Raw genomic sequence first — 17,749 nt, 5'->3', positions numbered from 1 at the left:
GCTCTGTGATGGGGACACCTGATGTAAGGGGGCGATGTAAAGGGACACTCTGATGGGGACACCTGATGTAAGGGGGCGATGTAAAGGGACACTCTGATGGGGACACCTGATGTAAGGGGGCACTGTGATGGGCACACCTAATGTAAAGGGACACTCGGATGGGGACACCTGATGTAAAGGGGCACTCTGATGATGGCACCTACTGTAAGGGGACACTCTGATGGGGACAAATGATGTAAGAAGGCACACTAATGGGAGACACCAGATGTAGGGAAGCTGTCTGATGAAACCTGATGGGAATACCTGTTATAAAGGTGGTACCCTGATGGTGGCAACTGATTTATGTGGGGTGTTCTGATGGGGACACCCAATATAATGAATTACTCTGGTAGGGGTACTCGATGTAAAGGGAAACACTATTGGAGACATTTACATTCACAGAGTATTACCAGAGCATGTGGAGGAAACCGATTGTGTTTCCTCTCATTTAAAATTGTTCAGAGTAGCAGGCAGTCTCCGCCCAAGCCTTGCTCGAAAAAAACACCTAGAAGGGGAACAAATATTTTTTAAATTATTATATGTATGCGATGTGAATGGGGGGGGGGGGAAAAAACAAAGATTATAGTGGGGGTTTTTCTGAAATTTGACTGCAAAAGAAGAAATTGATCACCATTTTTTTATTAATGATTTTTTTTAGGATGATCTCTATTCTACCTCAGCTGTTAAAAGCGAACAAAGTACCTTATTTTCCGGCGTATAAGACGACTTTTTGCATCTAAAAAGGTTCCCCCAAAAGTCGGGGGTCATATACGCCGGGTACCTGTGCCAGACGTCGGCCATCAATTATTAAAAAAGCGCGCCTCCTCCTCTGACTGTTCCGTGATAGGCGGAACACTAATTTTCCCAGCAGAGCCTCTGTTTAGTGTTCAGCCTATCACGGATAAAAAAAATACAGCGCACAGGGGTTTAGTGAATGTCACTTTATAGTCTAAAATATAATGTAGAAAAACATATATGCATGAATAATTGAAATAGCCGCAAATAGCACACAGCAAAATAGAACATTTAAAATCTAATAAAAATAGTCCAAAATATTTAAGCAGAAGTTCATGTGGAGATGGTAGAGTGGAAACACATACACTTCGGGGGAGATGTTAAAAATGTGATCCAAATGGTGTGCATACGCTAGTATGCAGAGGTGATACGATACCTCAAAAACAGCAGCCGCTTGTACGTCTCTATGCGGGGAGATGGAATCCGTCAGTGGAAAGATGACAACCACGCTGGGAGCAGATGTTGGCGCTGTTTCCATGCAGGGAGGATACTGCCGTTTTGACCACACTGGCTCAGGGGCTGATGGAAAAGGAATGCTTCCTCGCAACAAGGATCTCAAGCGGCGGGGGAAGTCCTGGAAGGAAACCACCAAGCCGGTTCAGTGACGCGGCCGCGTCACACGGAAGCGAGGAGGGGGAGACGGAAGCCTTGTTGAGTCACACAGGGGGAGAGAAGGAGGTGTCCGGACACCGTCCATCAAGCATCAGGTGACTCCAGGAGCCAATCGGTGTGAGCAAAAAACGAGCAGTAGAAGTACTGGCGCTAGCGTCACTAAAAGGATTTCCCGGGTGTCAGCACAACGCATCAGCTACCGTGTACTACTGCAAACATATGGGGGCATAAAAGATAATTGAGGTGAGCCGTGACTGACATGTTTCGCGTGCCAGGACGCTTTATCCTGGCACGCGAAATCCTTTCCACTCTACCATCTCCACATGAACTTCTGCTTAAATATTTTGGACTATTTTTATTAGATTTTAAATGTTCTATTTTGCTGTGTGCTATTTGCGGCTATTTCAATTATTCATGCATATATGTTTTTCTACATTATATTTTAGACTATAAAGTGACATTCACTAAACCCCTGTGCGCTGTATTTTTTTGTTCTTTTGCTTTTTGCCCATGTCTCCTTAGTGATTGACAGATGCACGGGTGTGTTTTTTTGTGAAACTTTTTAATCACACAGAACACTGTGGATTACCGTTTCTATGGTGTAGCGCTTCCAGTGGGAGTTTTTTTGTATAAGCCTATCACGGATGCCTTCTCATCCTCGGCCTCGGACGAGAGGACATCTGTGATAGGCGGAACACTGAACAGAGGCTCTGCTGGGAAAATTACTGTTCCGCCTATCACAGAACAGCCTGAGGAGGAGGCGCAGCTTTTGAATAATGGATGGCCGCCGTCTGACATCTCTGCAAACTGGAGAAGGTAGGGAGATCGTCGAGGCAGGGAATGGAATGGCACAGTGAGGCATGTATAGATGGCACAGTGAGGCATGTTACTAATGGCACAGTGAGGCATGTATAGATGGCACAGTGAGGCATGTTACTAATGGCACAGTGAGGCATGTAAAGATGGCACAGTGAGGCATGTATAGATGGCACAGTGAGGGGTCGTCTTATACAGTGAGTATATCCCAAAACCAACATTTTAGCTGGAAAATTAGGGGGTCGTCCTATACACCGGCAAATACGGTATACGTTTTTCTTGGCAGAGGATTCCCTGGGGTTTCCTGCTTATTTGATATCAATTATTTTTCATTTCTTTTATATATATATATATATATATATATATATAAATGTATATGTATATGTGTAAGGGGTTAGCTCGGTAGCGGGTGGGTTCACTACACACTGAATTTATACAGACCGGCAGTAAACAAAGATTTTGGTTTATTCTTCCATCTTTCTGGAAACAAGTGCAAGCATCCAAACAGCATAAACAAAATCAAACGCAAAATAAACCCTGGCCACTTGGGGCGTCTATCTTCACCACACAGGAACCTATCTATGGAGTCTGGTACAGCCTAGTGCTGGGCAGACACTGCTGGTCATACAGCAGAAAAACCATAGTCTTTTGATTTTTATCACACAGAAAAATCAATCCTCTCCTCACCTTCTCAGAAGACTTTCTGGCACTGCTCTCCTTACTCACAAAGACTCAGGATGCAGCAAAACAGTGGTAATCCTCTGGACTACTTATAGAGACCTTAATTGCCTCATTCTAAACAGCTGAAGTTCTCCAACGCCCTTAGGCCTTTTCTGGCTACTGTTGCAGCTGACGACTAATAACAATTGGTGTATTGTCTAAACAAGGCAGAAATGTATGTCCCGTCTGTGACAACACCCACAGATTTACCTGACTTCCTGTCACAATATATATATTAGAGGTCGACCGATATATTGGTCGGCCGATATATCGGCCGATATTTGGCCGTTTTTGTGAAATCGGCATTGGTCGATTATCGTGAAAAAATCGGCCGATTTGCAACTACAATATCCGGCCCGCATGGCCGCCTGCCCTGCAGTACTGTACTGACCACCAGTCACCAGTGACCCTGCTCCCGCATGCATGTATGGCCCCTGCTCCTCACCGCAGGTCCTGGAAGTCTACTAGCGCGTACGGCGGCGTGTAGGGGCGTGGCATCACGTTCCTTCCCCCGCCCCCTGCAGCTCGCGGGCCACTCATTGCTCTCATTAAGAGTAGGGGCCACGCCTGTCTCCACGTCACTGGCTCTCCTTGCGAGGTGGAGGCGTGACGTCCAGTGAACGCCCCGCACCCTGCTACTAGTTCCCGGCTCCTTATCTGATTCTTTCAGCATCCGCCCCTGCATTCTACTCGGTATGTGGCATTTTCCTTTTTTTAGTTCGTTGATCACTATTAACGGGCATATTAATTGTCCACACTAACACTGCTGGGCATATGTTAAAGGTCACACTGATGGGCACTTTTTTGTGTTAAGGGGCACGCTAATGGGCGCATTTTATTTTAAGGGGCACGCTGATGGGTATATTTTTAATGTGCGCACTGATGAGCATATTTTTTTAAGAGGCACACTGATGGACACATTTTGCTGTGCCCATCAGAGTGCCCCTTAACATAAAATATGCCCATCAGCGTACACATTAAAAATATACCCATCAGTTTGCCCCTTAACATAAAAGTTTTGTTGTGCCCATCAGATTTTCCATTAACATAAAATTTGCCCATCAGAGTGTCCCTTAATAACATAAAATGTGCCCACTGTTAAATTTTACGAAATGGGGGAAAAAAAAAAATCGGCCCAAAATATCGGCCGCAAAAATTGGTATTGTATATCGGCCGCCCCTATTTCAAAATATCGGCATCGGCCATAGAAAAACCCATATCGGTCGACCTCTAATTTAATATATATATATATATATATATATATATATATATATATATATATTACATAAACAACTTTCAACAAGAATAGAATAGTACTGATGTGTTTCTGTGCTTAAAGTGGACCTTCAGTCACATCTTATCCCTCCTCCCTACCTTTTACACATTTGGCATTTCTTTTTTCGTATGGGGAAAGGATATTTAGCACTTTATAACAGGTACTTGCTCCCATTTACTTATTGCCTAGGAAAAATTACGTCTGCTTGTTTCGAGTCCCCCCTGGCCTGTTTCCTCCTGGGAGGCTATAGGACCAGCTCCCCGTTGTCAGTGCCTTGCACAGTAGGGGGCTTGCTGTGACTCTCAGGAAGTCATAGCTGGTCCTCATATCCAATATGGCAGCTTGGGATTTAAATGGACCTGTGAAGGCTTTGGGTTAAAGCAAGACAACGCTGGACTTCATGGCAAGTACATGTTTATTTAAAGTCAGCAGCTATGGTATTTCTAGTTGCTGACCTTTCATTTTCATGTTTTTGTTAAAGTGGGTGAAGTTCCTCAATTAAAACATAAAAAGAGTAATTGGGGGTTTAAAATTTTGTGTAAAATGGTGAACTTTTGTACAGTAGAGATTTCGAATGCATTCCTTTAACCTTGTGTTCTCTTTGTGTGACAGAGACAGAGAAAACTGCAAAAAGACAGACTCCTGAATGAGTTCAGCTCTGCGCTAACAAACTTTCAGAAAATTCAGAGACAAGCTGCAGAGAAGGAGAAAGAGTTTGTGGCCAGAGTCCGCGCAGGTTCCAGACTATCTGTAAGTTAAATATCAGAGGTATAGTCTTTGCTTGGCTAATGGCTGAGCTGTGTATCGCTCCTTTGAGCCTGCAGACTAGGCAATATCCTTCCTTTCAGAATCGTGTGTAATGTATAGATGGAATGTACCGTAATTGTTATAATAACAGGGTCTGACAATTTTCATGCACTCTGCTAATGTCCGGACTCTTACTAAAAGCTATGATCAATAAGATCTAATGCCGCGTACACAAGACCGTTTTTCATGACATGCAATTTATTTTTTAATGTCATTAAAAACGATCGTGTGTGGGCTCCAGAGCATTTTTCATGACGTGAAAAATTGGCATTAAAAATTTAGAACACGTGAAGAATGATCTTGTGTAGGCTTTAACGACAGGAAAAAAACATGCTCAGAAGCAAGTTATGAGATGGGAGCACTCGTTCTGGTAAAACTAGCGTTTGTAATGGAGATGGCACATTCGTCACGCTGTAACCGACTGAAAAACACGATGACTGAAAAGCGCGAAAGTGTCTTTTTTCAACCTGACTAACTATGTAACTATGCAGTCGGTCCTACAGAAGTCGGCTTTACGAGGACATTACTGATAGAGGCCTGCTGATTGCCTCCCGATCAGCAATCTCAGCCAATGGCTGAGAGCTCTGATTATAGTGTTCTGGCGGGGGGCAGATCCTGTCAGAACACATCAGAACAGCAAGTGAGATCGCTTTACTAACATTGTATAGTCAGTACAGCTGCTCCTCCTAAACTGTCAGTTTTCTTTTTTGTTCAGCCCTGCCAGTGTGTACTAGGCTTAACTTAATTTCCAGAGCCTCCATAGTAGGAGCATATATAAGAATGAATAGATTAAGGGCAGGTATGTCTGGAGGGAGCACACCCCTGCTTTAAGGCATAGGGACACACGTGACACCAAGCAAGAGAACAAAGGCAGCAAGGGTATCCAGTGTGTCCCTGCACGCATATAGTTGCAAATGTGTATAAACCAAACCCCCTGTTTTTACCGTAAACTGTTAGATGGGGCCAATTTGGTTGTTTTGCAGGCTGGCTAGTAAGTGTGCCATTTTATTTTAAACGATAGCTATCCTCTTATAATTGTCCACTTTTTTGTTAAATGCTATTGTGCAGGGATGATGGCACCTCCCCATGTAAGCGTCATTACCTCCTATTTTTTTTGCAAAACGCAAATTCTTACATAAAAAGCCTTAGTGAAACTTTGTTTTTTTTTTAATATAGTTATTGCGTTTACTTAGAAGTATTATTAGCTCAGTGATTGCTTTCATTTATTGTCTGAAATTACTATCGGAAAATATTTTCTTTTATAACTAAGGTTTTGAAATTCTGCCTCTATTTTAATAGCACCATTTGCTTCCAGAATTGACATGTGAACTGTTGGCAATGCAGTGCTTGTATATTCATACAGATGTTTTTTCTTTGCTGTTTTCTATACATTAGGCTGGTGGGGCAGATGATGGTCTTAGAGATGGCGCACTGGTCAACTGGAATAAGTAAGTCAGAAAAAAAACTAATATTTTTTAATTTTGTAGTCTTTAGTCTCCCCTTATTGGAAATTTTCTATACTGATGGACATACAATAGATTGTACGAAGAACTAGAACATGTCAATTGACAGGTCAGTCACCATACACTAGTATAATTTTTGTTTTGAAATGTTTTGTTTTCATTTTTTTCTAATTGTTAGTGGGGTCGAAACATCATTTTTCGCTATCCCTATTCGCGAACGACTTACGCAAACGACGTAAAAATTAAAAATTTCTACGCGGGAACGACGGCCATACTTAACATCGAGTACGCCTCATAACAGCAGCTTTAACTATACGCTGGAAAAAGCCAAATGCAAACGAAATAAAAAAATGCGCCGGCCGGATGTACATTTGTAGATCGCCGTTACTAGCTAATTTGCATACTCGACGCGGAATTCGACCGAAGCGCCACCTAGCGGCCGCCGAAAAATTGCATCTTGGATCCGCCGGCGTACTAAGACGTACGCCTGTCGGATCCAGCCGAGATGCCGTCGTATCTTGTTTTGTAGATACAAAACAAAGATACGATGCGCAAAATTTGAAACTACGCGGTATATCAATAGATACGCCGGCGTAATTGTTCTGTGGATCTGCCCCATAGTCTAGTGCTAGAATTATTGCTGTTGCACTAACGATCGCACCGATACCTCACATGTGTGGTTTAAACACTGTTTTCATATGCGTTCGCTTCTGCGTGCAAGCTCGGAGGGGGCGCTTTCATTGACACTGGACTCGGTCCTACCTCCTGCTCCCGTGTAACTGGATTTGATTAACAGCAGCGAAAACCAATGGCTCCTGATGCTAACAATTTGTCCGATGAGGAGAGAGACAGCAGCTGGAGCCACTGCGCTCATGCACATCGCTGGATCAGACCGGGCTCAGGTAAGAAAAAGGGGGTGTCTGGAGGGGAGCTGCAGCACAGAAGGTTTTCCACCTTAATGCATTAAGATGAAAAAACCTTGAGGCTTTACAATCACTTTAATTTCTTCTTGTCATTTACTGTGTAATTTTGAAAAGATTATCCAAAGATTAGAAATGTATTAACTTGCATGTGATGTTTTATTACAGTGAGAGCCAATCACAGGTCATGCAAGAAGATGACATTACGGAAGATGACCTAAGGCTTATAGAAGAGCGGGAGTCCTCAATACTTCAACTTGAGGTGTGTTTCTATTTTTCATTTGTTCACAAAGGAACAAATAAGAATTGTTACAGACAATAAAATATAAAAAAAAGGTGAAACAGGAAGCAAGTATTTATCCAGCAGAGATATTCTATAGCAAAGCACAAAAAATATTTACTGCAATTAAAAGGCAGGTTACCTTAAGTTGAGAGACTCAAGGATTCGGGGCGTCATATTATTAAGTAGTGATACAATTCTTGAAGTGTGTTTGTAAATGCACATATAGAGTATTTTTAATGAGCACATTTTAAGCAATTTTACTTTTACCTAAAACAATTTTTGTGTAACTTTCACATTTTTAAATAATTGCTTCTCAATGTTTTTTTATTTTGTAGATTAGCCTGAAGCAGGGTAAATTGGCTACTGCAATTAATCTTGGCTGCTTGAAAACCCCAACAGTGACTTCATCTGATTGGATGCAGTCACTATTTGGCTGACGATTTTCAAAATTGCCAGATTGATGGCTTGGGTGGGTTAGTACAACAGTGGTTTAAGGCTGTCCATACATGTAAAGATGTTTCTCATTCAGCCCAGTGAGCTCTTTAGATTTCACTATCCATGCTAAACAGTGTGGATGGACAAATCTCCTGCTGCTGGCTTTTGTATTTTGACACCAGCAGCCACAGTTGTCAGAAAACCTGAACAGTGACTGCAACTGATAAAATGCAGTCAGGCCCCATGCACACGAGACGCTGGTAAACTCGAGTTCAGAGGCATTTGGGCATTTTTTTCAACTGCCCCTGAACACATTTAATGTTATCCTATGTGTCCGTGCACACATTCACGTTTTTTTGCGTTTTTAAAGCAGTTGGGTTTAGGCTCGTTTTTTCAGACGCAAAATTTTGGGTTCAGATGCAAAAGTTTTTGCGTTTCAAAGCTTTGGGAGGGTCTACAATGTCTTTGTTATGAACGCTGATAGCCGCAAACGCGGTAAAACGCCGAAAATTCGCGGCAAAAAACTGGCGTTTTAAACGCCGGTTTTTGCCTTTGAAAACTTGAGTTTGCATGTGTTTGCATTTGCATGGGGCCTCACTGTTCAGCCACTTTCTTTTTTCTCGCCCCACTACTTTGATTTCTCTATTGAGGGCCACTCACAGCTTGGATTTTACTGGAATCTGCTGAAATTTTAACTATGTGTGACCAACTTCAAAGAGAAGCATGGGGTTCTTTATAAAAAAAAAAATAAAAAAAAAAAAAAATATATATATATATATATATATATATAATATATATATATATATATATATATATATATATATATATATATATATATATATATATATATATATATATATATATATATATATATATATATATATCCACCTAGGAGGGATTCTTCTAAGATTGAGAACTGAGCGATCAAATAACGCTGATTACTCAGTTCTCAGTCTTTAATGAACAGAGAGTATGTGTCTGTCAGTCACTGAATCTGTGCTCTGCCCTTTACTGGAGAGCTGAGCTGTGGAGGGGCGGGAGTGGAAAGTCAGGATCTTTCCAGACAACAACAAATAGAGGGTTCACCGACCTAGTGCATTACCAAAATAGCAATTTATTAGGAAAATTAAAGAAAAGTATTTATTTATTTTATTTACGAACTCATGACATGCATTGGCATATAAAATTATGCAGACAAGACCGCCTCCATGTCCAAAGGAACTCAGCCAGTGGTTTGGGGAGCCCTTATAGCATCCTAAGGCTAATGCATTTCAAGGGTCGAGCCCTCTTCTTCAGAGCCAAAGAGACTCTTTGCCTTTTGAAGAAGAGGGCCTGACCCTCAAAACTTGTAGAATACTTTTTTTTCATATTCTTAATAAATTGTAATTTTGGTAATGCACTAGGTCGGTGCACTTTTTTGTTGTTGTTTTGTAGTACATGCGAGAATGCCCACAGTCCTGTGAGGGCAGCAAGACCTTTCGGCACCATATCTACTAGCTAGCCAAGCAGAAAAGTGTTACACATCCCTAGCATCACACCTAAGTGCAGGAGGTTATTACTATGATTTACGAGATCTTGCTAGAGCTTGGACCCGCTGAGCGACGCCAGCGGATAGCGGGATCTAGCCTGGTGTCGGCTGAAAATGGGTCACGGGTTCATAATGAACTGCAGTCCTGTGATCCATAGGAGAATTGGGACGAAAAAATCTTTCAATTTCAGTTTGGACTAAAAGCACACGGTAGACTGTCAAACTTTTTGAGCAAAAGGGTTTGATACTGTGGAGAGTAACTATCTTTAAAGTGTTTTATGTGTTGTTTTCCTAATAGCCAACCATTTGGCTAATCCCACACTGGACAGAATGACTGTGATGACTGCAAATCAAAGTGACATAGAGGCACTTCTTGGGTCACCTGGTTTGCAACTTGGTAACCCCATATAGTGTGTTTGAAGTCCAGTTCTTAAAGTGGTAGTAAATCACCACTGAATTAAAAATTAAGTAGACCCCCCTGCAGGGTTAAGTCATAATGTAAATTGGAAAAAAATTATTACTGTACTGTCCGTAATCACTCTGAATTGTGAAAGAAAATTATGGAAACAAACTGCTGCAACTTTTATGTGAGATACACACAAATAATCGAACTGAAAAATAATAAGCTGCGCTGAAATACGTGAAAATATTAAAATGAAATTGATTAAATATGAGAACAATGCATCAGACACTGGAAGACTTGAATTCTCTATGTCAGGAGCCTCCAAACTTTCTAAACAAAGAGCCAGTTTACTGTCCTTTAGACTTTGCAAGGGCCAGACAGTGGTCAGTGAAAAGATCCCGAAATCACTGGGAAAAAATAATGCCCCGTTGTTTGTTTCAATAGGAGTAATTGTGCCTCATCATTGGTGTCATTGAGAGAAACCGTGCCCCATTGTTGGTGTCATTGGGAGAAAAAGTGGCCCATCGTTGGTATCATTGGGAGGAAAAGTGCCCCATCTCTGATGTCATTGTTGGTGTTATTAAAAGAAACTATGCCCCATCGTTGGTGTCATTGGAAGGAATTGTCCCCCATCTTTGGTGTCATTGGGAGAAATTGAGCACCATCATTGGTGTCATTGGGAGGAGTTGAGCCCCATCGTTGGGAGGAATTGTGCTCCATCGTTGGTGTCAATGGGAGGAATTGAGCACCCTCGTTGGTGTCATTGGGAGGAATTGAGCACCATCATTTGTGTCATTGGGAGGAATTGAGCCCCATCGTTGGTGTCATTGGGAGGAATTGAGCCCCATCGTTGGGATGAAATAATGTCCCAAGGGCCTGATAAGAGCAAGCAAAGGGCCACAGTTTGGAGACCACTGCTCCATGTGATCAGATGATACGTTCAAAATGGATCTCAAAACAAATATGTATCAGAATATAAAAATGTATTAAAAGAGACCTCTAGATGTTCAAGTGACTCCAGTAATTTACTGGAAAAATTGTCCACAAAATATAAAGTTCAAAATTGAATGGAGATTCAAACGATGATTCCACAACCATATATTCCGCAGTGACTTGAGACCACAACACCCAAAAAGTTGTAAAAAGAGTTTAGGAAAGGTCGTCCACCAATACAATTACTGCCGCTTACCAGCTTGCTAGGATCTCTAGTTACAGAGATCACAAACGCCTGTGGCTTATTTCCCAACCCTGGGTCTCTATGCTTGGATAGCAAGGTGTCCCCAGAAATATCAATCAGGATATCCTCAATATATGGTATTCGATCATTCCTCATAAAGTGACAGAAAGGAATGAAATACCATTTTCACAACTTCTTGGGTGTTGTGGTCTCAAGTCACTGCAGAATATATGGTTGTGGAATCATCGTTTAAATCTCCATTCAATTTTGAACGTTATATTTTGTGGACTATTATTCCAGCAAATTACTGGAGTCACTTGAACATCTAGAGCAGGGATATGCAATTAGCGGACCTCCAGCTGTTCCAGAACCACAAGTCCCATGAGGCATAGCAATACTCCTGACAGCCACAAGCATGACACCCAGAGGCATGATGGGACTTGTAGTTTTGCAACAGCTGGAGGTCCGCTAATTGCTTATTCCTGATCTAGAGGGCTCTTTTAATGAATTTTTATATTCTGATACATATTTGTTTTGAGATCCATTTTGAACGTATCATCTGATCACATCGAGAATTCAAGTCTTCCAGTGTCTGATGCATTATTCTCATATTTATGTAATTTTATTTTAATATTTTCACATATTTTTCAGTTTTAAGACATAATGTACTAGTATGCACCACATACTAGCACATTATGACAGACTAATGCTGGCCATACACTATACAAAATATCGGCCCATTTTCGAAAAAAAAAATATTCAGCCTAGAGCACAAACGATAGTGCCATCATGTAATGACCGATAAATCGTTCAGTGGACATATATTAATGCATTTTTTTTTGTTTTTTTTTTTCCAGACAATTTTTTGTATAGTGTATGGCCAGCAATACCTGTAAAGCAGATGCCTGTAACGCTGTGCTGTCATGGATTCCTGGTGCTCACCCGATCTTCCTTCTGGGTTCGCAGGCTTCGGTTGTATAAATTGCTGGAGCTGCGGTGATGTCACTCCCGCACATGCGCTGAGGAGCCCTCGGCTCCGGCATGAAGCTCTGAAAGTACAGCACGGTATTCCGTCCCTTCAAAGCAAATGCGTCAGTGACGTGGCAGCATCGCTTGTGAATGTCTCTTAAACACTGTAGATTTAGGAGATATTTACTGTACTTACAGGTAAAGCTGTAATATAGGCTTACCTGTAGGTACAAGTTCAAAAGTGGATGGATTTTGTCAGACACTTTGGTTAGGCACAAAATAAGACTCTCATTTAAAATGTAGCTTTACAGTTAGCTAGAATTTGAGATATTCATAATATCATTGCAATCATGCTATGCATTACTTATCCTTCCTTTAGGAAACACTGTAGGTTATCTCTTGAGTATGAAGAACCACATACATGCATAGAACACACATACAGAAGATGCAAATGCTGATTTGTGTTTAACCACTTCCCGACCTCCTCATGTACATTTACGTCAGCAGAATGGCACGGACAGGCACAATCACGTACCTGTACGTCCTCTGCTAGACGTGGGTGGGGGCTCCGATCGGGACCCCCCCCCCCGGTACATGCGGAGGTCGGGTCCGCTCGGGGAGCGATCCGGGACGACGGCGCGGCTATTTGTTTTTAGCCGCTCCGTCGCGATCGCTCCCCGGAGCTGAAGAACGGGGAGAGCCGTGTGTAAACACGGCTTCCCCGTGCTTCACTGTGGCGGCGCATCGATCGAGTGATCCCTTTTATAGGGAAGACTCGATCGATGGTGTCAGTCCTACAGCCACACCCCCCTACAGTAGTAAACACACACTAGGTGATCCCTAAATGTTACAGCGCCCCCTGTGTTTAACTCCCAAACTGCAACTGTCATTTTCACAATAAAGAATGCAATTTAAATGCATTTTTTGCTGTGAAAATGACAATGGTCCCAAAAATGTGTCAAAATTGTCCGAAGTGTCCGCCATAATGTCGCAGTCACGAAAAAAATCGCTGATCGCCGCCATTACTAGTAAAAAAAATAAAAATGCAAAAAAAACTATCCCCTATTTTGTAAACGCTATAAATTTTGCGCAAACCAACCGATAAACGATTATTGCGTTTTTTTTTTTTTTTTTACCAAAAATAGGTAGAAGAATACGCATCGGCCTAAACTGAGGAAAATTTTTTTTTAGATATGTTTTTGGGGGATATTTATTACAGCAAAAAGTAAAAAATATTGCATTTTTTTTATATTGTCGCTCTATTTTTGTTTATAGCGCAAAAAATAAAAACCGCAGAGGTGATCAAATACCACCAAAAGAAAGCTCTATTTGTGGGGAAAAAAGGACGCCAATTTTGTTTGGGAGCCACGTCGCACGACCGCGCAATTGTCTGTTAAAGCGACGCAGTCCCGAACTGTAAAAACCCCTTAGGTCTTTAGCCAGCATATTGGTCCGGGGCTTAAGTGGTTAAAGATGCAGACTCTGGCTATTTTTTTGATCCTAATTTCATTATATGTTAAAACAATGACCAGAAATTAGTGACATCGATCATTGACTTGGTGAAGGAAGGACAAGTATGACATTCCCATAGCTTGCTCCCTCAATAACAAATGAGCAATGGCCCATAGGATCTGTCCTGACAGGCTTGTTTAATCCCCAACACTAACACACATGGGTAGGAAACTGGGTGTGTATTAAAAATGTGTTCCGATGTTCTACTAATTTTATACAATGTGATGTTTAGGTAGAAACACCATCAGTTAGCAAATGATTAATGTATAATTTTATAGAAACATTTCTGTATTTATTTTCAACAGGAAGATATTAGAGGAATAAATGAAATATTTAAAGACTTGGGTATGATGGTTCACGAGCAAGGAGAAATGATTGGTGAGTTTGTATTATAAGTATTAAATTTGCTAATTTAACATTTTACCATCAGCAGATATTTACTGCTTGTGTGATTAAATCTGCTCTATTCTAAATTAAAAGTTGCTTTACCTGTCATTGCATTTTGTTTAAAGCTCCAAAATTCCATTCTGCCAAAATGTATTATATTCATCAATCAAGCTTGTTTTAATCTAAAAAAGCGCGATTAAAGGCCACAGTGCAATATATGATAAAAAAAGCATGATCCAAATAACAACAGCAGCCTGACTGATATAAATAAATCCTTCAATTTTGCCCATAAAAACAAAAAGACAAATAATTGATCAGCTGGCACTTGCTTCCTCCTAAATCAGTGATATGCAATTAGCAGACCTCCAGCTGTTGCAAAACTACAAGTCCCATCATGCCTCTGCCTCTGGGTTCATGCTTGTGGATGTCTGAGTCTTGTTTTGCCTCATGGGAATTGTAGTTCTGCAACATCTGGAGGTCCGCTAATTGCATATGCCTGTCCTAAATGGATATGAAGGGTGATGAAGGGTGATTTATCATGCTGACACCACTAGTCCTTCTCAGTGTAATAAACTTTAACTCTCTGGACAGGGCATAGAAAGTTGCTTCTTTAATTGGGAGCTTAACATTTTATCTGCATTTTTTTTTTTTTGGGAGATATTCATGTGTGGATGAGGACACAGGCTGAGAACTGACATTAGAGCTAGACATTGCTATTGCAGGACTGCAACTTATGGTGTACTCACACTGGGAGCAATTACACGAACCGTGTCAGGGGTTTTATTGACCTCTACTTCCCTGCTTGTCTGCATTTGGCTATTAGGAAGTGTTCCTGCGCACGCTAACATCATCACCTCTGCCAACCAGACCAGAGTCATTCCTGCTTTTAGGCTAAGTTATCTATGGAGAGTTAGGTGCTCAGGCATGGTCTGCACTCACACTGAAGCGAACAATACTGGACCACAAATGAACGGTGCCTGAAATGACCCCTTCTCAGGGTGCACACTCACACTTTTACCCATTCTTGGGCATCTTTCACCACCTTGGTATGGTTCATTGTGTAGTGTGAGTACTCAAAACAGTGCCCTGGTATGGTTAAGTGTACCATGCTGGTGACCACTTGGAAGAGGTGGACCTGGGCATGGTTTATTTGTGGTCTGGTACAGTTTTCTTCAGTGTGAGTGCAAACTGTGCCAAAGCACAGAACTATTTATAAATGGCAATGTACTGACGCACAGAACTCTTTATAAATGGCAATGTACTGACGCACAGGTCACTGGTCTGGCTGGCAGAGGAGTGTGCCCGGGAACACTTTCTTACAGTACAGTGTGAGTGCAGACCAGTGGGGAGGGGGGAGAATTGAACGTGGGCATGGTTCAGTTCAACTGGCCCCAGTATTTGTGCACCCTTAGGATGCACACACACTGGGCACAATTGAACTAAACCAAGTTCAATTGCCCCCAATCCCCCTCTGGTCGGCACTCAGACTGTAAAGAAGTGTTCCTGGACACACTTGCAACATCCACAATACAAGAGGGGTGTGGTGCTAACTCAATGTTCATAAAGTCTCTATAAGCATCACATAAAAGTCCACAAATACACAATGGTAAAATAATCCCCACACCAGCTTCTGTGAGAGAGGATGTGCATGCAGTTATCACCAATGTGAGGAGGGATGCGAGCCTGCCTACTGGATAATATTGACCTGCAAATTATAGAGAGCAGCTGCATGTAAAGAATTAAGGGCTGGTTGGATCACCAACACACTCACCAGGATAACAGCGTCATCTGTGTCTGCAGATATCTCAGGTAAGTGAGCCTTGTAACATTGCTGGCACTGTACGTACCGCTGGAAGTGGGTTATTCGCTTACCTGAGAGATCTGCAGACACGGATGATGCTGTTATCCTAGTGAGTGTGTTCCAGACACCCATACTCTGATTTAATTTATGTTACTAGCAGCCATGATTGCAACCACTTGGAAAAGCCATTGGTTGACCCGGTGTTGATGAAGCGCAAGCTCACTTGGATAATGACTAATGAAAAGCTGGTTAGCATACTATGAGATGCCTCCCTATGGTTCGAGAGGGTCTGGAATCCATGGATACAATATAATCAACCGTCTTCATAATGTTTGTTTTGCTGGCGGTCAGGGGGGGAGGCCAGGAAGACATTGCCTTTTTTCTCTTTCTCTCCCCTCTTTTTTTTCTAATTATTCTATCTTTCTCTTTCCTTTTTTTTTTTTTCTCTCTGTACCAACAACCCATTATGATGATGAAATCTTGTTTCTTACATTCTGCGACTTAGTGGGCACTTGGCAACTTATTCTCAAATTTTACCAGAGCGCATACAGTGTAAAGCCCATTATTTAATAAACAAAAAAACATGAGGATGTAAATAATAAATCTTCCAATTAAGTGCTCAGTGCTCAAAAGTTCATATTTAAAGTCCTGAAGTGCTCCAGGCAAACATGATGTGCAGTGTGGCACACACCCCTCTTGTTTCCATACTCCCCAGAAAAAAATACACCCTTAGCTTTTCAGTCTGGGGGTCAAACTCGCTTATATCTGGTGGTGGGGGTATAAGAGAACTTTTTTTTCTATATGCACAACTTGCTGCTTCTAATATAAACCTCAAATTTCCACCAGGCTTAAGAGAGAGTTCTCATAGTGTAGTATATTAGACTTTAATAAAAACGCAACATATAAAAATCCACTTAGAGTTTCAGATAGAAAGGCGCTTTGCTTAGCGATATGTTTTTCCAGGTTCGCCGTGAGTCATCGTAGCACCTTTGTATCTGAAACTCTGTAAGTGGATTTTTATATGTTGTGTGTTTTTTTTAAAGTCTAATGTACTACACTATAAGAAATCTCTCTCTTTTCTTTGAGCCTGGTGGAAATTTGAGCTTGATATAGAAGCAGCAAGTTGGACATATAGAAAGTAAAGAAGTTCTCTGGTACCCCCAGACTGAAAAGCAGAGGGTCCATTTCTTCTGGGGAGTAGGAAAACAAAAGGCATGTGTGCCACACTGCACGTCATGTTTACCTGGAGCACTTGGCACTTTCAATTAGAACTTTTAAGCACTAACCACTGTATTGGAGGATGGATGTTCACTAAATGAATTAAGACTAATTTCTTCATTATATACACCTTTGTTTTATTAGAGAATGGGGTTTACTCTGTACGCGCTGTGGTCAAATGTGCAATTTTCTTTTATGTGTTTAGCACTTGGTGAACAATAGTTATATATTAAACTGAGCACATAGTGTGTGTGTGTGTGTGTGTATATAATATATATATATATATATATATATATATATATATATATATATATAATTTTATTACCTGGCAATTTATGTTGGGGATTAGTTCCTCAAATTAAGAATGCCCACAATTCCTATTTCAATTTTCTTCACTACATACAACGTTGGTGCTATTTCTTTATCGTACACCACGGGACACAGAGCCATTCATTACATAATGGGTTAAGGGTCACCAGCGGTGATTGGACACTGGCACAACCAATTGAAGACAGTTCCCCTCCATATTACCCCTCCCATCAGGGAAGTACCTCAGTTTTTCCGTCAGTGTCTAAGGTGTTGGACGCA

General features: G+C 41.4%; 1 protein-coding gene across 2 annotated transcripts in view; it reads left to right on the top strand.

Moving 5' to 3' along the window:
* The window catches only part of STX7 (syntaxin 7), a 57,865-nt gene that overhangs the window by 23,981 nt on the left and 16,135 nt on the right, over window positions 1-17,749 (top strand). For both annotated transcript variants that reach the window (XM_040332693.1, XM_040332692.1), the window contains exons 5-8: window positions 4,871-5,008; window positions 6,461-6,513; window positions 7,617-7,710; window positions 14,061-14,133. In XM_040332693.1, the coding sequence (XP_040188627.1) occupies window positions 4,871-5,008; window positions 6,461-6,513; window positions 7,617-7,710; window positions 14,061-14,133 (358 nt within the window). The remainder of the gene's footprint in view (window positions 1-4,870; window positions 5,009-6,460; window positions 6,514-7,616; window positions 7,711-14,060; window positions 14,134-17,749) is intronic.

Source organism: Rana temporaria, chromosome 13, assembly GCF_905171775.1.
Source record: "Rana temporaria chromosome 13, aRanTem1.1, whole genome shotgun sequence".
Classification (NCBI taxonomy): domain Eukaryota; kingdom Metazoa; phylum Chordata; class Amphibia; order Anura; family Ranidae; genus Rana; species Rana temporaria.
The sequence above is the reverse complement of the archived record's forward strand: the minus strand, read 5'-3'. Positions and strand labels throughout refer to the sequence as shown.